The 23,049-nt window shown below is 38.3% G+C and overlaps 3 protein-coding genes across 7 annotated transcripts; 2 read left to right on the top strand and 1 right to left on the bottom strand.

The window, feature by feature from the left end:
• The first annotated feature begins 2,612 nt into the window (after positions 1 to 2,612).
• Positions 2,613 to 4,855, top strand: LOC116037709 (mast cell protease 2-like). The gene is made up of 5 exons (XM_031281687.2): positions 2,613 to 2,731; positions 2,980 to 3,127; positions 3,514 to 3,652; positions 3,929 to 4,189; positions 4,356 to 4,855. Exons 1-5 carry the CDS (start codon positions 2,680 to 2,682, stop codon positions 4,503 to 4,505), a joined length of 750 nt encoding a protein of 249 aa, XP_031137547.1. The 5' UTR covers positions 2,613 to 2,679; the 3' UTR covers positions 4,506 to 4,855.
• rabl3 (RAB, member of RAS oncogene family-like 3) lies at positions 4,250 to 9,019 on the bottom strand. The gene is made up of 8 exons (XM_031281688.2): positions 8,916 to 9,019; positions 7,879 to 7,970; positions 7,566 to 7,695; positions 7,363 to 7,477; positions 7,072 to 7,222; positions 5,907 to 5,978; positions 5,265 to 5,303; positions 4,250 to 5,123 (listed from the first exon to the last, which is right to left on the bottom strand). The coding sequence occupies exons 1-8, from the start codon at positions 8,995 to 8,997 to the stop codon at positions 5,067 to 5,069; spliced, it is 738 nt and encodes a 245-aa protein (XP_031137548.1). The 5' UTR covers positions 8,998 to 9,019; the 3' UTR covers positions 4,250 to 5,066.
• gtf2e1 (general transcription factor IIE, polypeptide 1, alpha) lies at positions 8,349 to 19,933 on the top strand. 5 transcript variants are annotated; one of them, XM_031281684.2, is made up of 6 exons: positions 8,349 to 8,431; positions 10,013 to 10,308; positions 11,394 to 11,551; positions 15,168 to 15,363; positions 15,694 to 15,929; positions 18,144 to 19,933. In XM_031281684.2, exons 2-6 carry the CDS (start codon positions 10,019 to 10,021, stop codon positions 18,596 to 18,598), a joined length of 1,335 nt encoding a protein of 444 aa, XP_031137544.1. In that variant the 5' UTR covers positions 8,349 to 8,431; positions 10,013 to 10,018; the 3' UTR covers positions 18,599 to 19,933. The 5 variants fall into 5 exon arrangements, with proteins under 5 accessions (XP_031137544.1, XP_031137546.1, XP_031137543.1 ...); XM_031281686.2 differs by having other exon boundaries at positions 8,366 to 8,431; positions 10,016 to 10,308; XM_031281683.2 differs by lacking the exon at positions 8,349 to 8,431 and adding an exon at positions 9,122 to 9,364.
• The last annotated feature ends 3,116 nt before the right edge of the window (positions 19,934 to 23,049 follow it).

The raw sequence follows: 23,049 nt of genomic DNA, 5'->3' as shown, positions 1-23,049 counted from the left end.
AGGCCATCTGCCTTTTCAATATGGCCCCACAAAACCTTTTTTTCTGTGGCAACTGAGAAAGTGTAATTCTTCATAACCAGTCCCAGTCCAACATAATACTGGAAACATCAAAGCCTATTACAGCTCCACCTGTTCAAAGGACTTGTGGGAGTGTATTGTCTGTCTGACCCTGTGACTTCCTCTCCATAACTAAAAACTGCAAGATATCAGGATACACAAAAAGATGAGGATTGCTATCACCCCTGCCCAAGTAGACAACCATCTGTTTCAGTATCACTTCTATATTGATCCATTTAGGGCAGAACCTAGATTACCTAAAAACTACACAATCCACAAACTGTTGCATATCTGCTCATAACCCTACATGAGCATAATTTCCTCCATTGCAACCATAGTAACGTGCCATGCTGCTGTGCCGCGTCACATGTATTGTGAATGTCATCTCCACCTGTAAAGATATTATGTACAGTCTATTGCTCTGTCTGACTCCATGTGATGGCCATACACACCACTTCCTGAGAGTGCAAAAATATTTGAATTATTTATTTGAAAGTCCTAAAAGGACCATGAAGCACTACCATGGAAACTACAACCTATTTTAAGTGCTGACTAGAATTTATAAGATGTTTTTGAATGTGAGTTGAGATGCTTATAGGCAATAGCTATGCTAAGGTCTTCTGCATAGGACTTAGCAGTAAGCAATAATGGCAAATACCTTCAACTTCACAACAAAAGTCAAGTGTATTTTGTGAACACTAAATGCATATCTCCATCTAATGGTCAGCAGACATAATGGCAAATGTTGTATAAGGCTTACCAGCTTCTTTGAAAAAGCCATTGCTGCTCTTATCCCCCCCCCCCCGTGCGTTTAAATTACTCAAGCCATAATAGTTTATCAAAAAGATACATGTGTCAAGGGTTAATCACACAGCATTCTTCCACATTCCCAGACCAAGTGTGTGGCTAAGTATATCATTTAACCCCCAATGGCATTTTCTGCAGTATATGCTCATTTGTTGGTTGTTTAAGGTTTAAAAATTAAATAAAAACTCAAGAACTAATATCAATGGCTTAAATTGACTTCTAATATACCCCCAGATGTCGTACCAGAAATCCACAAAGTATCAAAGGAAAAAAACATCCAACAGGAAAGGGCTTAGCTTATCAGGTTCAGTACAGTGCTTCAAAAGAATCAATTTGTTCATAACCTCACTAAATTAAAAAAACTGCAAAAAAAAAAAAAATGGTATGTTATCAAGTAAAATGCCAACAAGCAAGTCTGTCTTTTCAAAAACCATCAAATACATTTTGGCAGGAAAAACACGAGATAGAAGTTACACCATTATGTGAGCGTGTGCAGTGTTAAGAGGTGGGACTACCTTTGTTCGCATTGTGGTTACTGTGGCCTTTATACACAGTTTTCCACTCGACCATTTACCTTTTACCTCAACCGGTTTCCTTTAGAGTAAAGGTAGCCTGTGATGAAAACGAAACAATCAATCATGACTATTTGTGATTATATGGACCTTTCTAATTTTTAGGGCAAGAAATGTAGATGGTTTAAGTAGACAGGGCCTAAACTCTTGTTTAAAGCACAATAAAATAATTTTTTTTTAAAGATGTCTTTTCAAAATTCATTATCGTTTTGCAGAGGCACAAGGAGACTTACAGAGTGTAATACAGTGTCGTGCTACACTTCAGATTATTGATGACTATTGTCCTTGAGTCAAATTTGACCCGTTTTCAAAGTTTCTAGATCAGAAATTTGGGTTTCTTTTGAGTAAATTGCCCAAACATAACATGGGTTGTTCCATACAACACTCTTCTCAAGTAAAATTAAGGATCAAATCACTACTTTCAGTAGTTTCAGAATTTTGGGTGTTTTATTAAATTTTTATAGCACATCAAAAAATAATGAAATGGTTTCTAAACAGTATCCTGAATAAACTTTGAAAGTCTGTGATTATCCACTCAATCCTAACTATTTGTCGAAATAATTAATAATTTCAGTTTTTTTTAACTAAATAAATGAGGTATCATTTCATATAAATAAGGGTCTATTGACAATGAATTTAAAAAAAAATTCAAAACTAGTGGTGATATGTTGATGTGGGCAGTGGTGGCCTAGTGGTTAAAGAAGCGAGCTTGTGGAGGTTATGGGTTCTTGTGGAGGTTATGGGTTCAAGACCCAGACTGACAGGAAAAAATCTGGTCATTAACACCACTGAGGTGCACTTGAGCAAGGAAGTTAACCCCAACCACTCCAGTAGAGCTACACAGTGGCCTGCAGAAATGACAAGTTGTTCTCAATTGAAATTAATTTTGGCCAGGAAAAAGGTGGTAGTGAATCAAGCGACAGAAACCTCAAAAAAGCACCAAAAAACTAAAAAAAAATAAAAAATAAAGCATCTAAAAAAGGGTTAAGTTGCATACTTGACGGGAAGCACAAGGGTTAACAAAGTACGCCTGCCAACTCAAATGACAAGTTGGCAGTTTTATCTGCTTTTATAAAATGGTTTCACTCATGCTGCAGAAAGAAAGGTGTGATCTCATCTCTTTTTTTTGAAAGAATGACACCTGCCCCCAAATGTTCCGTTGTGGGAGTTAGAGGGTTGACTACAAAAGGTGGTAGGGGGAGCAGTGCAAGACACACTGTTCAGCTTTTACTTCTGCACGACCATGGCCAACGCATACTGCATTGTATTTTTCTTTCAGCTGCTCTCCCTCACTGGTAAGATGAGATACAATTTCCTTCAAATGTATTTCCGTTAGAGAAGTGACTTTATATAATCCTTATAATAATGGCAGTTTTTAACGATAATAGCTGTTTTTTTAAGAAGCCTTTTTAGTGTCTGAAAGGTTGAAATAAAGTATATTATTTGTTTGTTTTTTTATTCTGTAATTATAACAATCTTTTGGTTGTTGAGGATTTTGTATCTCGTAATCGGTGTATTAAATGACCATCTCTCCTCATGTAAGGGGCTTCTGAGAGTGGCATAGTGGGTGGGAAGGTTGCAAAGCCTCATTCCAAACCCTACATGGCATCACTCCAGTTTCGTGGACACCATTCATGTGGCGGGATACTTATTCGGGAGGACTTTGTTCTAACTGTAGCACACTGCAAAAGGTGAGTGTATTGTGCATCAATGCACAAAATGTTTGTGATGTCACAATCAATTAACAAGTTAATAGGTACTAATTATTTGCATTTAAATCAATGTTTTATTACCATATTTGTCATTTGCAAATGATTTGTTGTTAGTCACTGTTAATAGCTTATATTTCAACAAGTCTAATGGGATATCGTATTGCATGAATGCATGTTTGTCATAGCCTGGGGTTAAGAGAAAGACAGAATGAAAATTGCTATCAGGGGTGTATTTTCAAGTCATTATAGTTATATATTAGACTTAATAATCAATTGTTTTCTTTCCCTTTTAAAGTGTAAAGTGCTAAGTATACTAGTTTAGTATAATTAAATGTCTTTACATTATTTGTACCCTTGTTTGTCAGATCTGAGCCCATGACGGTGGTACTTGGAGCACATGACATAAGCAAGAAAGAGAAAAGTCAGCAACGGATCAAAGTGGCTAAGTATCATCCACATCCGAAATTCACTGGAAAACACGATTATGATATAATGTTACTAGAGGTAAACTAAAACTGTAAAAATTCACATCAAAACTTTAACAAAAAGTTATTGTAAAAGTTATTTGTGCAATGAATGTAGTGGATGCATTTTTTCATACTGTGTTGTGTAGAGTAAAAGCTGCACAAGGGGATTTCACACATTTGCACTGAAGGATGTGGGGGTGAAATGTTTCATCTTAAAACCTCAATGTTGCTTCTTTAAGAGAACATAAACACACACTGAAATGTCTGACAGACTGTTCAACTGTTTCGTGAATTACACTGTTCTCTTTCACAGTTAGAAAACAATGCCACACTGAATGACTATGTCAAGACCATTGGACTACCTATGAAAGATGGGAAAATCCCAACTAACATCAACTGTGTCGTTGCTGGCTGGGGCCGAACTGGAGTCAATAAGCCTGCCTCAAAAGTACTCAAGGACACCACGGAGAAGATGCAATTCAGCTTTGAGTGCAAAAACATATGGCAAGAATACTTCTATACTGACCACATGATATGCACCAAATTTGACAAAGATAAGGGAGGGGTTTGCCAGGTAATCTAACCCTATTTAAAGCAGACCAGTAATTAAGTTACCAACCATTTACAAAATACATCACTTATGCTGAAAACTGATTTCTTTTATTAATCAAAAACAAGTGCAATTGATTTTCTTTTTTTGCAGTCTACTCAATCAACTCTTTTTGCTGCCTTTTTCTTAGGGTGATTCCGGTGGACCACTTATCTGCAACAGCAAGCCTCAGGGTTTAACAGCTTTTACCTATGAGTGTGATTGTAATAATCCCAAGTATCCCCATGTCTTCACTAAAATCCATTTCTTTCTCCCCTGGATTAAGAAAGTGATGAAGTGATTGGGGAACGTTGCATGAGCCACTATTCAGAGGCCAAGAATGTTCTTTCTTCACTTGCTTATTAAATAACACAGCAAACATTTAGAGAATTAGTGGTTTTAGTTTTGAAAAAAATATATCAAGAAGCTGGTATATGTAATGTTTTTGCATGTGAAATAAAAGACAACTGATTGTATAAAAAAAGAAAATGGAATTAAAAACTTGATTTAACACAAAATCTTACTGTACATTTATAAGATGCGCCTATGTCCTATTACATCATCTTGCATGTTTCTTCATTTCCGAAATGTGCTAAACTGAATGTACATATCTATCTTTATTATTCCACGAACTATTCTATTAATTTGTAATTCTATATTTTTGCGGCGGAAATTTAAGTCTTTACACAAAGCAGATGAAAAAGTGTTGAGAAGGATTTGCATGAAGACGAAATGGCAGTGAAAAAACAATAGGCGGGTGGGGGGAGGTACACAAAGTATGTCAGTGAGTGTGCCTTGTGGTGTAAAAGCCCAAAGGCATTACAGCCAAACCACAGACCACTGCTGTTGCGTTCATGGCGTTTCAGTCATAGTGCAAACTTTTGAAGTTGAACCGTTTTCTGTCTGTGAAACCCGGCATCTGCAGAGAAAGTTAAAGGGATGGGCTGTTTTAAAGAAACCGTTCACCTTAAAATTCTCCTTTCACAGCTGAATTCAGTTCAATTCATTAGGTGAAGATTTTCTTTTACCAAAACAAAAAAACAAAGACTGGAGAACTCACCTGACTTGGATCTCTTGTGAAATATCTCTTCTCTATTACCTGTTAAGAGTTAGGTTACGATTAAGAGGCTGAAGTCTTCTTTTAAATACAACACTCACATACCCATATGTACATTGGCAATAGAGAACGTTGTACTGAAAAGATGAATGTTTGTAGTTACCCACTTGACTGTAATATTAACAACATTACAAACTTTTTGTAACTTACTTCTGTTTAAAAAGTATCTTTACATCATACATTGTGTCATAAAATAGTTATCATCGTGTAAGCATGTTAAAAAAAGAGTTAGTCTTCTGTTTCAATATAAAAGAGTAACTAGGCCTACTTGACAAAGTCAAAGTTGTTTGGAATGTTATATACTGTAATATTTAATTACCAACAACAAATAGTTACGCCACTTCCTTCAATGTAAAACTATCATTTGAGCGCTGCATAAATATCAAATTATTGTAAATTAAATAATGAATGTCAATGTTGGAAATTCTTAAATATTTGATAGATTGAGGGAGGCTGAATGACATTTGTCCATATGGTCTTTAAGGTTATGAATAATAATCTCCTTTACATACTGTATTTATTGTAAAGACAATCTACAGAAACAGAAAATAACACATGTTGCATTACAGAAGTCTGGATTCTCACCTTGTCAAAGAACCTGCTAAGCTTCACTGCGTTTGATGTGCCTGCAGCAAGATATCTTGGGTTGGTGCAGTCCTGGGAAAACAAAACAGCACATCAGCTACAGACCTCAACGAAAGTCAATCTTTTCTTTCTCAGGTGAAATCCTACAACCGTTTGTGTATAATGTATTTCTTTTAAATTGTTCTGATGGCATGTGTTTTTCTTATAAAAAAATAACAATCCTAATAAAATTGTAAAATGGCCATGGTTGCTATTGTATTGTACTGCTGATCTCTTTCATTTTCTTTTTTTGTGACAGTTTATAATGCAGAGATTTAATTTTACTGCTGGATGATCAACCCAAGAAGTAACTTGTTTTTATGCATTAGCGAGCTGCCACATTACATGTATGTCACAAACAAGTTTATATTACAAAATAACCACCATTGAAACTTCATCCTAAACAGAAAAACATTACACAAACAATTTGAATGCAAATTTCAACATGCAAGTCCTCAGGTCTAATTACAAAATGAACTCTGTAGAATTTATACAGCTCACTTTACTGTATTGTGGAACAGTTAATTTTATTTAATATATTATGTGGCATTTTCATTTGCGGGGTGCAAATGTTCCACCAAATCCAGTTCCTTGCAGAGACCATTTTGCAGATCTACTGCATCCAGAGCTTAGCGCCGCCCAACACGATTGTGATTGGTTTTAAGAAATGCCAACGACCCAGGTCGTGTTTTTTTCCTATCCAGGAGTGTATGTGTGGAGGGGCCAGGCCTTACTCCACAGCGCTGTGGAGATGGGTCTGGCAAGTGAGACTATCTATAACCGATACAGCTTGTGAGAGAACTGAGAACTTCTTCTTTCATATCATTATTTTCCAACAATATGCTGTTCTCCAGCAGTCCTGCCACTGTGGTGAGAAGGGACAGGAGCTCTGTGCTCTCTTTTGTGTACCAGATGCCAAATACTACTCAAGCATTGCAGCTTTATTTGTAACGGTCGTGTTATAGTCAAACAATGTTTTTGTGGAACTTTTTTTTTTAACAGAGACCTATGTTTGAATGCCAAAAAGCTGCCTTTTCAACACAAAGATGAAGCCAGCAATGTTATAGATTGCATGTTTGAAATGGGCTTTAGGTCAGCGCTTGTAGAAAGGAAAAAGTTGACCTACAAGATTGATCTCCTCTGCATTGAAGTCTTCAGACAGGAAGGCCGTCCGAGTGAGAACTTCATTGCGTTTATTCTCTGGGATCTGGTCAAACTTGGTGCCAATCAGCAGCAAAGGCACTGGGTTCTCAGCAAACTGCTCTCTATCATAGTCACTGCAGGGAGACAAGAATATGACTTAAAACCCAAGTGTCCACCATTTTCAGTCACAACTTAATATCTAACTTTTACAACTGTATCAGTGTGTGTATACAGTATATTCGCCATACAAACAATACCATGCCACACTACTTACCCATTTGAGACAATAACTCCTGTTGGTGAGGAATCCTTGTTTAAAGCTTCTAGTGACCAGCGGTAGAGATTCTGAGAGGATTTCTTATTTGTTAAATCGTGTACCAACATAATTCCTGAATAGAGAAAAAAAAGAAGATAACACAACTAAATAATAGCAACGCTAATGATTTCCGATTAATAATCATATAAAATCATCTTTACCATTAACTGAATTGTAGAAGACGGCTCTGGTGCTTTTGATACTGCTGGCACTGCCAATAGATCCTCCGACATCCCAGAGTTCAATGTAGTAGGTTTTCTCCTCCGGGGTACCCTCTTTATAGTCTTGGACCTGTAATTGAATAGTTTTTTTTTTTTTTAAATGGTTCCAACATTTCAGTCTTTGTGTTATTTAAAAAGGTTGTTGTATGAAGTATCTATTATAGTTTATCTGAGGCTTTTTTAAAAGGCCAGCAACATCATTTTAGACCTTTTCTTAATTACATTTTGTAAATTAGGTGTTCAACCTGCTTACCCGTACATCCACAGAGCAACCAACAGTCCATGACGGATTTCCTAACACCTGATTCTGACATAGCAGATGGACCAAGGAAGACTTGCCCACCCCTGTAAAAGATAAGAAATGTGGGTGGATGACTGACAATTTTGATGGGATCAGTACACTCATGCAATGACTCCAAGACATGCATTTGGTATGGTATATCATAATTTGTGGCTTTCAGTCTTGATGTAATGCTATAAAGTTGCTACTACTGATTGCAAGACAATAGACTTTTTTCACAGCAGACATGTTGACATGTCATAGTAGGAAAAGCACAGGTGTATTCAAAACCATTAATGATGGCTGCATTCCACTTAGGAGAGGCCCTGGTATTGTGCATGCTGACTCACTGAAATAGCTTACTGGGACACTTGATGGCCATGGTTAAGGTTATCAATTTCAGCTGTGCTTTCCCTACTATGACGTTCTCTTAATACATCCATGACTATGACAAGTCAAAATGTCTGCTGTGAAAAACGTCCATGGTTCACTTACATAGGATGACAAGACTCAATTGTAAAAACAGGTCAGTGTAACATATCCTTCGTTTCCATCGAAGCATAGACCTTGTAGAACATCAGTAAATACCATTAACGAGCTGTTGGGTGTCACTTTTTACTTAGTCAACCATGTTTCGATAGAATTTCAACTTTTGGTGATGGTTCGTCAACTATACTGAGCAGTCTTCTTACACGCAAATGCACCATTTTAGGTCGACAATGGCCAGTGTGAATACAATATAACAGGTGCAATTATTGCTTTCAAATTAAGGGTCGATGGTCCACCTTTATCCCAAATTCACCAGTTGACACGATAATTATGTTGCGTCAGGTGTGCAGTTTTACAGAGCCACTAGCTAACGACAACAGACTTTCAGAGTTTAAGGTCCCCTAATTAAAGATTACAAAGGTTACAAACCGCGTGATATTTACCCAGAACAAACACATGTATTTACAAATAAGCAGACAGGTTGAAATAATAGTCTACATTGCGAAAATTACTTAACTTACCGGAATCTCCTAAAACTAATACTTTTACCCTGTCAAGAGAAGCCATTTTTTTTGGTGACAGCGGCGTCCCGGAAGAAAACATGGAATGGACAATGGAAACCCCGCCTGCAAATGTTATTTATCTAATCTGATTGGTTAAAAAAAAGTCTAAGACAGGAAGCAGAGCCATTCGTCAAAATGTATATCACTCAAAAATCCTTTGCTACGATTGGTTATTGAGTGCACTCTTTGTTGCGGTGTTGGTTTTATTTCCGGGGTTGTCTTCTCAAAAAGTCAGGAAGCATGCTAGCTAACCTAGCAGTTTAAAGATTCAGAAATACAAATGTGTCTAATGAGCGTTAGCTGTGTTTGTTAGAGACAAAAGTCAGCGTACACTGAAATGACCCAAGGAAGCGGTGGCACTGGCTTTGGTGTATTGGTGAAACAACGTTAACGTTTAAGTGTATCGGGTAAGGCTCGGATTTCTGCAAACTAACTTCATGTGGCTCCAATGTTTAAGGTTTAGTTAACATCGGCATGCTAATGTAAACATAACGTAAGATGATGGTTTATTGGTAAAGGGTCTTTAACTTCACTTGCTAGCTAACTATCCTCACCAGCTGGCTAGTTAATGTAACAGCCAACTTGCTGCATTTGTCACTGTTAATTTGTCTTTGTTCGAATTAGCTAGCTAGCTAGCTAAGCTTAGTTAAGTTGACACTATCCAACAGCCAGTTTAGATGGCAGTGTGTTCAGGTCTGGCAGTAACCACCACTTCTTATGTGCTGTCACAATGCAACAGGACATATGATAATTTAGCACTTTAGCAGAGGAATTGCGTTTAAGCAATACCTCTTTCTAAGGGAAAGGATCAAGTAAAGAGGATGGAACGTTATTCTAAAAAAATGATCTTGTCTCCCTTCAAATTGCCATCAGTGTATTTATGGTGCTTAATCTTTCATTTGCCTCTAAATTTAACCTACTTGCCCTCCCACGCATTGAGTGATTAAGGTTACATACCTAGCTAGTACTACTAAATTATACAGTCTCTGGCACTGTGCCCTGTTCCTGCCTGCTGTCTCAGATCTTTACTCAAAAGGTCTCATCTCTCTCCACAGCAGAAGATGATAGAACCAGAGCTACTGACCGAGGTCCCTGCAGCACTTAAGCGGCTAGCCAAGCAGGTCGTAAGGGGTTTCTATGGAGTTGAACATGCCTTGGCCCTGGATGTGCTCATTCGCAACCCATGTGTACGGGAGGAGGACATGCTGGAGCTGCTCAAGTTTGATCGTAAACAGCTGCGCTCAGTACTCAACACCCTGAAGGCAGACAAGTTTGTCAAGTGCCGCATGAGAGTGGAAACGGCCCCTGATGGCAAGACAACACGGCATAACTACTACTTCATCAACTACAGGTGGTTATTTTCTTTTTGGTTTGCATTGCAACAGTGTAGATAATACACACAGTAATGCAAAATAACATAATAATAATAATAATAATAATAATAATAATAATAATAATAATAATAATAATGATGATGTAAGAATACAAGGGGTGGGGGGGGGCAGATTCTGTCACAAATCAATCATTTCCTGACCTCACCCCTTTCGATTTGAACAAATATTTACCTATTTGTTGGGCAGTATGAGAGTGTTGGAACGTGGTTTGATTAACCAGTGACCAATCACTCAGGAGACGGGCCCTCAACGTTGACCTGTATTGGACCACCACCTCACCTAAAAACACATAATAAATTCAGCATGAACATAGCAGCATGGTTCTCTAAACATTGTGAAGCTTACAAAACAAGGTTATCCACAATTTCAATACTTTTGGTCCCAAATAACTAGGTATGCAAAATAAGTGATTTTGTTGTCCTTAAACCTTCTTTTTTTTAATATGTTATACGGTTAACACTTCTTTACATCTCCTGCGGTTTTCATGTTGTGCCCGCTATCGGTTGAGCAACAGCAGACTTCTGAGTATATGGTGCGTGGCTAGGTCAGTCTAACACATGAATCCTTAAAGGTTCTATATACGACAATCAGAACCACTAGATGTCGTGCTAGTGCACCAGCATCTCAGACCAAAAGAAATACGTGCATCGACCTAAACCTCCTCCCCTTTGCTTTTCTTCACATGCACGCACGACCAGACAGGCTATCAAAACAAAGAACCGAGATGCTCGGATTACAACACACACAGTGGGAGTGTGACTTCATTCTCTGCTCAGGATGCCATTACTCCACTATACCTTTTGCATAGAAAATAGGTGATTGCTGCCTTATTAATGTTCTGAATGTCGTTTTACAGCACCTTTTTTTTAATGCTAAAACGCGAAACTATCCTTAAAATGAATTACATAAAAATATATTATTATATAGAATAGATGTATAGTTTTTTTTTCTTCTATTGTTATCCACATTAAAAAAAAATCTATTTATCCTCCTATGTTAACATGTCGCATACTACAAAGCCTTACCAACCACATTTTTTTAGGGTACTGGTCAACGTGGTCAAGTATAAATTGGATCACATGCGACGGCGCATCGAGACGGATGAGCGAGACTCCACCAACCGTGCCTCCTTCCGTTGCCCCTGCTGCTTCTCCACCTTCACTGACCTAGAGGCCAACCAGCTGTTTGACCCCATGACAGGTAAACATTGAGTCAAAAACTAATTATCTACAGCTGTGTGGCACATGGTGGTGTTGATCTTCAATATACTTGACTATGAAAAAGTATTTTGGCAGATATGTGGAAATGTTAATTTACTATTTACCGTACAGTATAATATGATTGGAGGTACCGTTCCTAAGGGCATATGAATGCAGTAAGCAAATAACTACACAAAATTATTTTTTCCCAAAATGTTCTTAAGAAACTCACCTTTTAACCATAAAGTTATTAGTTTTTATTATATTAACAACACTGTTCAATTGCAATGCTGCCTGACAATGTGATTGTCTGGAAAAGACCGCTCTTTAGGAGACACAGTCAAATGGTTTCACTCAGGTGCAGTTGTCTGTGCTAGGAAGAAAACTGAACTCAGGGGAGTCAAAGAATATTGAAATGTGGTCTCAAGACCTGTCAAGTATTTTAACACTAACATCACTTGCACAAGTAAATGACACCTTAGTTTGTTATTTTTATTTTTTTTTTAAATCAGAGGGGAAGGAGACCTAATGTGAGTTTTTTTCCCCCTTGTGATTAATACCTTTGCAGGTTGTGGCTTCTTGCTACAAGCCAATATATAACCTAGAATGGAAACTGTATTCTGTAAGTAAGTCAAGTTACATTTGCGTACCCAAAAAGTATAATTTGTCTTTTACGTCAACAAGAAGAAAAACAGATTTAAGAAAAAGAATAAGAGACAAGGAACAACCATCAAATTCAGTCTACCTATGACACTTATTCAATATGTGGTAAGTAATCCAGTCCATATATTTGCTAGTGGGACTATTAAGCTCAAATTAAACAGAGGAGTTAAATACTTGGCAAACTTTTTGTTAGCTAAGTTTTGGATACATGTCAATTTCTTAGGTATTCTGTCGTCTTAGGTGTGGATCTTAGGTGGTCTTTAAGTGTATTTGAAATGACTTGCTATCACAACAAAAGGCCTGAAGTAAAATCTGATTCTCACCCTGCCTCAATATGGGCTGGCAGCTGTCCAAAACCTTGCTTCTAAATGGGCATCACATCACTTATCACTAGGAGCTATCCATTATGTTGTGTGTGCATGTGTTTGACATGTGAGTAACAGAAGCAACCAGAAAGTCGTAATCATCGTAGACAGTGTGGGTGGAGATATGCAGAATGCAAAGGGAAGATAAAGCTAAAAGGCCATGACATTAGGGTAGACAAAGACTCCCACTGGGTTTTTTAATAAGTCGATCGACATAACCAAGGCATGACAAGCATTTACAACTTAAGCACTTAGATACACAGATTGTTTTAGAAATGGTTTACAGTGCACTCTGTACTAAAACCATTCAGCAAGACGTGAGGGAAGCTGATTATGTAAGAGGGTCTGGATAGGATCTGCAAGTCTTCTACCCAGAATTTCTGGCTATCACAGTAATGATAACAATTTACTTCATCTTGTTTGCTAAACATGCATGAACATGTGCATTTAAATGGAATAATGATGCTACAGAAGAATACTGTGCTTGTGATGAGGATTGTGTATGTTTCATACTTTAAAGAGAGCCCTTCCTCTAAACTGTTCATTCATAAACTGCATTCATTCTCGAGTCTGTCAGAACAAGGCACCGTGCTTACATTGTCTGCCAATCCAATGCTTGATTAGTCAACCAGCACTGTTGCTAGGAAACACAGAGAGCTTGTGCTACGCAAGCGTTTAAAGCACGCCACCAGGCTGAAGAGCAGTGTTTTGCTGCCCCCTCTGGTTTAAAGTTTCACACCTGTTTAACCTCTGGAGGTCAGCAAAGACCAGATTTACAGGGGGTGTTAAATTACTCTTTAAATTTAAATCTCTGTTTTAATGGGCTTATAATAGGTGTATGATAGTTAATTTGACTGAATGAGAATCTGAAAACTAGAGTTGATGTTTACATAAATGAATATGAAACCCATATTGAATCCCAAACTGAATCCGAATTCTGTGAATTTTATGTGTGCCGTGTGTTTTGCATTTGGGCCCACCAGATCTGTCGTCATTTTTTTCTTCTATATCATTTGCTGGGACACTGAGCTGCAGCAGCAGTTACCACAGAAGCTGAAATAATTGTGATACTGTTGAAATATTGTAAAAAGGATTCCTCTTCAACTTTAAGCCAACTTGAACTAAATAAATCACTGCTTTTGCTGCAAAAACATGTCATTATAAATATTATAATAAACCGAAACCAATATATCTGATACTGATAACGTACTAAGGCCTTGGTGTTTTTGGTCAGTGTGTTTATTTGACAGTGGTTCCAACTTTATAATACAGAAAACATCCTGCATCCTCAGTGAGAAAGAAAAGAAATAAGTGAAATTAGTTTTAAATATGAAAGCTGCACATTAACTACAAATAATTTTATGAGCGAGAGTGACTGACTTTCCTGGTACTCTTTTGATACCGTTAGCTTCTTACTGGTGACACATTTATAAGCCTCTTGCCAATTGTTTTGCACTTGTTTCAACATACCTCAAATCTTGCTGTGGAGGCAGTAACCCTGCACCCTGATAGGTGCTGACAAATAGAATACCTGGAGCTTACATAGCGCTAATCTGATGGACTGGTTGCTTCTTCAGGGCCAGCAACACTCACTTTTCCCACGCATGGATGGGAAATGACATTACTGGTCTTCCAGCTCATTCTGACCCACAAAGGAGAGCCAAAAAACCCTTCAGCTCTGAATTTTCATACTCGGTTGTGTAAATGTACTCTCCCCTCTTTGTTGGGCATGCATGTTTTTTTACACCTTCCACCTGATCTGTAGGTCCACCCAGTGTTTGGCTGAAAAAAATAGGTGTTTTTTAGTTGTGCATAATATGTTACTTTCTTTTACCATTTCTTCTTGTTATACATGTAGCACATGTACGCTGACCTCATTTTTTCACCCACACACACATTCTTTTTCTATCTCAGACATGGGGTCTGTATAATGTTGGAGCAGTTCCTATTATTGAAACTAAAATCAGCCAGAGAAGCAGATGGCTGAACATGCCCCCCTCCTACTGGTAGGATGCAGGTCCCAAAGCCCCTGCAAATACCATGCAATGCAAAATACCCCAGAAAAAGAGTGGCCTGCAGTATCACTAACAACAAGGCATTGTTGTTTTGGGGTAGAAGTACACTTAGATGGATGTTGAATGGTAAGTGGAACTGAGGTATCACAGAATTTGTTACAAATCCACAATGTCAATCATAAAAGTGGACATGTATAGTAGCCTACATAAAATCCCAAAATCACAGAAAATAGTATAGTGATTTATTGTGGCACACCTTTTACCTCTGTCATAGCCATTTTCATATGTGTGATATATACAGTACATGTAAAAATAAATGGCACACACAGTGAAGAAGTACTTATTACTATCAATTTATCAGTGGAGACATGCCAGTGTGTTCATGCTGGTTTGATGAAAACCACAGCACATTCCCAACTACGTTAATTTCTGCACGTACTTTTTCCAAAGTAAGTTTATAGTCTGGGCTATGCCTATTAGGCATGTCCTAAGACTGTGTGCTTTGGCCAGGTAAGTTACCGCAACATCAGCTCTTGCTTGTTTTAAACATTGTTCTTTGTTTCTCGACCCACAGGTACATTTCACTGCACCTTCTGCCAGACGGAGGTAGAAGAGGACGCATCTGTGTGTCCTGACGGCAGGACACTAGTGGCGCGCTTCAACGAGCAGATCGAACCCATCTATGCGCTGCTACGTGAGACCGAAGATGTTAACTTGTCCCAGGACCTGCTGGAGCCTGAGCCTTCTGAGATTCCTGCTCTCAAACAGAGGTTAGCTTCATATTACTATTCTTATTACTTCTAAATACTTATTCCCCTCAGTCAGCACCAGTTCAGTCCTCAAGTCGCATCTTGAAGCAGTTTCACCGAGAACAAATACAATTTCACCTCTGGTAACTGCAGTGATAGCCTCAGTGGTATTGGCTCAACTTAGTAACCGTTTGTGCCACAGTTGAATTCTGTTCTATTAAGCCACGGTCATGAAACATTTTTAACTTGAATACATTACACACACAGAATTTTTTTTTTACACATAGTAATGAAACTGCTGAAGATCATTGTTTAAAAGATATTTACAGATTTTCCCTTCTTTCCCTCTAGCCGTGAACGTGCTGCTGCAGCAGCAGGAGCAAACTCAGGCCCACACCGTGAAGCCTGGTCTAACAAAGGCGCAACGTACGCTGACATGTACACCCAGAATGTTGTTATCAGCATGGAGGAACAGGAAGACCAGCAGAAACAGGCCAATGAAGGCAAGGCACCTAAGGAGAGGCCCGTCTGGTTGACCCAGAGCACCGTGCAGGGTGCTTACAGCGAGCCTGACATCCTGAAGAACCGTAAGTCATCAAGCACTAACCAGTCAATATGTAGCTTTCACCCTATTTTGACGGCAAAAAAAAGAAAATGCACCAGACCTTTCTTTTTGAGTATGAAGAATTGTATAATATTCACATACACCTACCACCATCTTGGCTACCATAGTGGATAAAAATAAATAAATGAATCTACTACTATCTACTCCTAGAATTAATTTAAACTTAATATACTAACATATAAATATATATGTATATAGATGGCTCACAAAAAATGTAAATGTCCTTTATACAGCTGAATTATGCTGAACCCAAAGTAATGCCACATTGGTGCAGTTGTTTTTTTTTTTTTTCTCTTTCAAGCAAATTCTCTGTCATAATCTTGAGATCTCCCACTCCATGAGTCAGAAAACATTAAATTTAACATTCAATTCCCTCCCACTCTCAGATGCTGTTTACACTGTCATTAATTATGAATGCTCTTGCCTGTCCACGGTGAGGTTTGCTGAATGCACTGGGTCTTTCCAGTAGTAAGAAGATGATCAGGATGGACAGAGACGATCCCAATCCAGACCCACACCTTTGACTGCTCTTCTATGACCTTAAATTCCACTCCCTGTTCTCATTGTAGTCAAACAGGCTATTACAGGTCACCCCAGGTTATCTCCCTCTGTCAGAGTGGTTCTTCGCCAAGCTATCGTATTCTGACATTGTTTCTTTACCCAAGGGCATGCCGCAATCAGGCCTGACCAGACTCCCATTGAACCATAATTGCTTAATTGAAATAATCAGAGGCTTGATTAGTGTATGGCTGAGCAAGGATTGCTCATTAATAAAATCCATTCCTGGGGAAATTGCATGAATTATGCCTTCCAAACGTCCTGTCTCTGAGGTGTGTCTCTGTGCATCTGTCTGTAATGATCTTGTTGCCCTTTGGAGCCTGGAAACCGACATGACAACCAAAGCCAATGTGGTTTAAAAACAGTATTCAGATACTGCGCTGCAATAAGTAATGCTTGATGAGGCTGCGAGGTAGGAGCCTACAGCATCATAAGATCTTGACTTTTCGTTCCGGGCACAATTTTTAAAAATACTGTGTACCAATACCGTGGCTTCGATACCAGTTCCTAAACAATAGGGGTGGGAAAAATAATCAATTATTAGATGCATCGCGATTCTCTCTAGAACGATTCGATTATCTATTCTGATAAGATGGGTTTTTTTTTTGGTTTTTTTTTTTTTGATTTTTATTTAAAAGTCTCCAGACAAGTACAAATCAGAAAACAGAGTGACTGAAAGAGGATGGGATAATGGACAACAACTTAGAGTTTAGGCAAGAGTGCAGAAAAAAAAACACACAAAAATGGCCAAAAGACATGATCTAATAAGACATACATAAAATAATTAGGCAAAACACATATAGGCTGTTCATCTACTTTATCACATTACATCTGACCACCTCATGTTTCATGTTCTAAGAAGCCAGTTCTCCACCTTTAAACATGACTGAGCCTCTGAGATGGAAGATTACTGTGAGAGAAGGTGACTTTCACAAGCACGTTTTAAGGCTTAAGCATGGAATGACTACAAAACAAAAACCTAAAATATGTCTAAATCTAAGCTTTGTCTAGCTGCTTTGTTAGGAAGTGATTAGCAAACTCTGAGTAGAAAACTCAGATTTATATGTATATTTTTTTTAAATAATGCATGGAATTGTACATAAAAAAAAAAATAGAAGCATCGATAATTGGTTTAGAATCGAATCGTTGGCCTCTGAATCGGAATCGAATCGTGAGGTGCCATTCGATTCCCACCCCTACTAAACAATACTTTTTTCGATACCAATTTTATAAAACAAAAAAATTGCAACATTACGGCACTAATCTTTTTAATTATTTTTCAGCTCCTGCTATGTGGGCCCTGTCTCTGTGCGTAACGTTTTCCTGCTCTCTTCTATGATGTGTAACGTTAGACAGCCAATCACCAGCATTATTAAATCCTGGTAGAAGCATGCTCAGTGAGCCAATCTAGGTATTGAAATTTAGTATTGAATGACGAGGCTTTTGTCAATACTCGATACTAAGGAGGCAATTCTGTCGGTGCCTAAAAAGGTACTGAATTCAGTACCCAGCCCTTCTTGGAAATGCTTCTAAATGCTCTAAAGGTCCAAAATAAAATGTTAGGTTTCAGAAGTGAATACCTTTCTAATTTTAATAAGTAATTGTTTTATTTTCACAGGTGGAGACGTTGTACCCGGAGCCCAGGATGTAGCAGCTGGTCATGGAATTGGTCAGGCAGATGAAAATGAGGAAGTGATGCGCGCCCTGCTCATCCATGAGAAGAGGGGTGCGGCAGGAGCAGGTGGAGGTGGAGCAAGCACTGCTACCAAGGGGCTTGTCTCCGCCACAGCTAACGCCAGCGACTCCGAGAGCGACACCAGCGAATCGGACGACGACTCTCCCTTGGGTCCTCCCCCTGCCACAGCTACTCAGCATCGGGCAGCCGAGGAGGAGGAAGAGGACGATGATGAGTTTGAGGACGTGGGGGATGAGCCGATGGTGATGGTGGGAGGCCGGCAGTTCTCATACCGAGAGGTCAGCCAGAGGCCAGAGCTAGTGGAGCAGATGTCTGCACAGGAGAAGGAGGCCTACATTGAAATGGGACGAAACCTCTTCCAGGACATGTACTTCTGAGCACACACGTTGATATATGCATACATTAACACACACATTGGATTGGCTATGAGTTTACCGAAAGTATACTTCTGCTGTCTCACACTGTCAGTGGTAACATCTGAGGAAATGTTTGTGGACAACTTCTCAAGAGGAAATCAAGACGCTGCTCAAGAAGTATTTACAGTCAGCTTCTTGCTCTTGCATTCTAAGAACCAGCGACATGCTCTAACAGTGTTGCCTAAGTCATCACACCTTTAGTATTCTGTCCTAAGTATTTTTTTTTTTTTATTCAGTCACCAGACCAGAGTGCCAATTTGTTTGTTTGTTAGTCTTTTTTTTTTTTTCATTTCAGTTTACCAGGCCGTCTACACCAGTTATGTTTTAGCCTTGTTTTCAGTCATGCGTGTCTCTCATGCATCTGACGGGCCAGATACGCTTCAAATTTGATCAATACATCTCTCTACACAAGTGTATGTTTTATGCTTCAAGTCTTTTTTCTTCAGACTTGTGTGTATAACTATATTTATTGTGCATTTGGCTGTGAGCACTCCCAAAAGACATCTGCATGCATAGCAGTGCTGTGGTTGAACGTAAGCAGTGTGACACTGAAAGACCGAAGCTGCTGATATTGTTGTGCTGCCGACTTTCACTACACTGCCTATATAGTGTAGAGAAGGTGTTGGGCCAAATATTTTCTGTTTTTCAAACAATATCAGACTAAATTTTAAAAGCAGTAGTTTACAGTAAAACATTTGTTATTCTGAACAATCTGTAATAAAAAGATACTGCAGTACAGCAATATGCATGGACATGTACTTGATGTGTACATAGTGATGAATAAGAATTGTGTCCCAGCATATACACTTACAAGCAATTCAGAATATAAAAGTAAGGAGCACTGTAACATTTTTCTTCTCAGATAGTATCTAAATTATACCCCAAAGCTATTTACAGGTGGACCTGTATGTTCCACACCATCCAGACCTTATGTGTCTGGATATGAATTGATGCTACACCATGGACCTACATATTGGATCTGTTATCAGCTGTTGGCTAAACAGCTACCATTTTTAAATGATCATTAATATCAAACAATCTAAGCAGACAAAATGTGTCACTAACATAGAAAAACCATGATGAAACAAGGAGTGTATATCATTTTAAATTCACTTTTCATAACTATATTGGCCTCATTAAAATACATTTCTTTTTAGTTTTCTTTTTACTGTCCATGGCATATCCATATGTTTGTTTTGTTCTCTACACAGTAATGTCTCTTACTATGGGTCAGGAGGTCAATGGTATGATGGTCTAGCACCAAAACATCGCAAATAAATGTATTTTTGCAAGATAGATGGTGTGCAGGAGTTTGTTTGCAACTTTTGACCTTCTCGTCTCTACGACACACCTGTCTCATGAAATAGATGTGTAAATTATTCTTCTGTTCAGGAGGTCAAGGATGCCACCACATTTCTCCCTCTAATGCGTAAGTTAAATTAATGTGATTCTCTTTTCACAGTCTGGCACCAAATTCACTTATGTTCAGTACTATAAAAGATTTTATACCCCTTGGGTTTTTGCAAATATGTGCAAAAATAAACCTGGTTTCAGCAGGATGATGGTGGATTTGATTTAAACATTGAAAAATGTGGTAAGTTTAACCTGATAACAGATTTCATACAGGATTGATTGAAGGATATCAGGTGTTTTCAAATTCAAAAATAAAGGGCTCAAAATAGAGGGCTCTCGCATTTTGTATGCATGAAATCAACAAAAGGGAGGCGAGTGAACACCTTTAGTAAATGTAAACACTTTATTATAAAAGTCCTGAGTTAAAAATGGTACTGAAGTAAAAGAATACAAGTATTATTAGTAAACGCTGCTTAAAGTATCAAAAGTATAAGTGCTTGTTGGATTATATTATGCTGTTTTTATCACAAACAAATGCATGTAAAAGCAGTTTAATGTTGCAGTTTGTCAATGTTTTAGACACTATGTATACTACTGATTAGTAGTATAGTACTGCATCATATCATTCAATCAAGCATATATGTGTTGTCATGTAAAAAGTAACTACAAGTGTCAAATAAATGTAGTGTAAAAAGTACAATATTTCCCTCAGACTTGTAGTGGAGTAGAAGTATAAAGTATAGCAAAAAATGGAAATACTCAAAGTACAAGTAGCTCAAAACTGTACTTAAGTACAGTAGCTACTTGAGTAAATATACAGTACTTATTTACTTTCACTGATCGTGACAATGTGTGCAGATTTGGGTTGTGTTTTAGTGTCATTTTGGTATGAATTTTGCTTTTCCAGAAATGCAGTAAGTAAGCCCCATTAAAAGAAAACATTCCGGACCTCTCATTTCTAAATGCTGCCTACGTTCTTTTTTTAAGATGTATTTATTTATGAGGACAATGGCTATTAATCAACATTTCTGTAAATGTGCCAGTGTTAGCCAGCTGGCTAATTTTCAACTGTAGTCCTAGTTACCTAGCATGCATGTCTTTATGGTGGGAGGAAACCAGAGCACCCACAGGAAACCCAGGCAAACACAGGGAGAACAACTCCGCAGTGCCTACTTACTGTGAGACAGCAGTGCTAACCACTGAGCCACTGTGCTGTAATTAAATTACTTTTGAGAAAAGTAACTTAACTGTTACTAATTACAAATTTTCAGTAACTTGCACAACACTGGATATAATATAGATATACTGTATGGTATAATCAAGATTATAGACATGTTCATGTGTGAAAGCTTGATTTCAACAAAACAACAGGGAAAGATTAACAGGCTTTGGGAAAAATAAAATGTATTTCATGCCATGTCACTCCATGGTCATATCTTCCAAGTGAGACCATTCCGTTTATCGGCGTTTTAAGCCCCCAACATCTCCTTCCAGGCAGCGCTGCCTGGAAGGCACTAGGATTAGGCAATGGTTAGGGTTAGGGTTAGGGTTAAGGTTAGGATTAGGTGCCTTGAAGTCAACAGTTGCAGCGCTGCCTGGAAGGAGACGTTGGGGGCTTAAAACACCATCGACCATTCCTGTGTTGTTGGGTCACATCCAGGTGACAATTATGTATTGAGGCAGTCCCTACTGGGCAAACACACTCCTGGTACTCTTACAGATGTGCTCCAGCAGGATGTAGGGTATTTTTCTATGTGGCTTTCAAAATAATGACTTGTTTGATGTAACTACAGTAACCCACAGCACTGGGTCACCTACTCATAACAGGGGCAATTTTACCTCAAAGCCAAAGTCTGAATACAGACATGGGCCTGGCATTTACAGAAAACAGGTCTTTTTAAATCAAATGTTAAATGTTACACCTGTAATGGGTCCCACTGCAGTAAAATTACCCCTCTCTATCTGCTTTCTTTTTAAGCAATATTTAGCTGCTAGCTAACTATGTTGAATTTTGGCAGCTGCAGTGCTTTCTAGCTCTAACAGTGCTGTAACTGTTCTAATATGGGGGTATCTAGAAATCAATAGTGTCAAAGAGAAATTTCAGCACAACTCTAGTGTGTGATTTTATTTGATTCTAGTTTTACATTGACACCCTATATACTTGCATACTGCAAACTGGATTTTCATCCATTTTTTTTTTCTCTCAAGTATAATGTGATGCAATGAAGAATAAAAGCTGACGTGCCCAACATTGTGAAACATAATTCTAAAAAGCTATAAGCCAGCTATATATTGCAGCCATTCACTATAGGCTGCAATATTCATTATGTTCCATGATAACAAACACGCTCGATGAAGCAAACATGAGGAGGAGGGGATTTTTTTCCTGAGGGTGGCACTGGAGGGAAGTCCATTAAAACCAAAAGGGTTTATCCCCTCAGGAGCATGAATAAGGACAGTAATGTCAGAGAAAATCTGCTCAGTAGATACACAGTATCTTGTTTGTAAAGTTCACATTTTGGCCTGTGGGTTGCACCAAAGGAAAGCTTAAAGAATGGCCATAAAATGGCTTTTCCTGAACTGGAAAATCAGCCCTGCAGACTTGTGGAATTGGCGACATGAGTCATTGGAACTGTAACATGTCTGAAATGCTCGCCATTATCACATCAAGTCCGCAGAAGTGCTGGGCTTCGAAAAATGAAACAGGCTATCATATGGTACTTCAGACCTTTGTCATAGCCATAGATATGACCAAAGCCTAGACCTTGACCTGTAATCATTCTCAATGAGGATTTTTCTGAACTGTAGGCCTATCCAGATTGGTAACTTATTTGAGACATGTAAAATGTATTCTTTTTTTAGATGTACAATAGATGGTGATAATGCACACTAAAACTTTCCGTTACATTGAATACCTATATTAAAACTGCTATTATTATTCTACCATTAAATCCCTGAGCTGAAGATCCTCACAGTAGGTTGCCAGATGTAGTGCAATGGAAATGTTTGTCTTTCATGCCGATTATAATATAGAAATCTAATAAATTCAAATATAGGGT

Source organism: Sander lucioperca, chromosome 8 (genome assembly GCF_008315115.2).
Source record: "Sander lucioperca isolate FBNREF2018 chromosome 8, SLUC_FBN_1.2, whole genome shotgun sequence".
Classification (NCBI taxonomy): domain Eukaryota; kingdom Metazoa; phylum Chordata; class Actinopteri; order Perciformes; family Percidae; genus Sander; species Sander lucioperca.
This window is presented reverse-complemented; position numbering and strand designations above follow the sequence as displayed.

Excerpts from the sequence above, each read along its gene's own strand:
- LOC116037709 (XM_031281687.2), top strand. The coding sequence starts at position 2,680 with ATGGCCAACGCATACTGCATTGTATTTTTCTTTCAGCTGCTCTCCCTC. Across the intron at positions 2,732-2,979 it reads TCAGCTGCTCTCCCTCACTG|GGGCTTCTGAGAGTGGCATA; the intron begins GTAAGATGAGAT and ends TCCTCATGTAAG. Across the intron at positions 3,128-3,513 it reads ACTGTAGCACACTGCAAAAG|ATCTGAGCCCATGACGGTGG; the intron begins GTGAGTGTATTG and ends CTTGTTTGTCAG.
- gtf2e1 (XM_031281684.2), top strand. The coding sequence starts at position 10,019 with ATGATAGAACCAGAGCTACTGACCGAGGTCCCTGCAGCACTTAAGCGG. Across the intron at positions 15,364-15,693 it reads ATTCCTGCTCTCAAACAGAG|CCGTGAACGTGCTGCTGCAG; the intron begins GTTAGCTTCATA and ends CTTTCCCTCTAG. Across the intron at positions 15,930-18,143 it reads GCCTGACATCCTGAAGAACC|GTGGAGACGTTGTACCCGGA; the intron begins GTAAGTCATCAA and ends TTATTTTCACAG.
- rabl3 (XM_031281688.2), bottom strand. The coding sequence starts at position 8,997 with ATGTTTTCTTCCGGGACGCCGCTGTCACCAAAAAAAATGGCTTCTCTT. Across the intron at positions 7,223-7,362 it reads GGAGTTATTGTCTCAAATGG|TGACTATGATAGAGAGCAGT; the intron begins GTAAGTAGTGTG and ends GTCTCCCTGCAG. Across the intron at positions 5,124-5,264 it reads TCACAAGAGATCCAAGTCAG|ATGCCGGGTTTCACAGACAG; the intron begins GTGAGTTCTCCA and ends CTTTCTCTGCAG.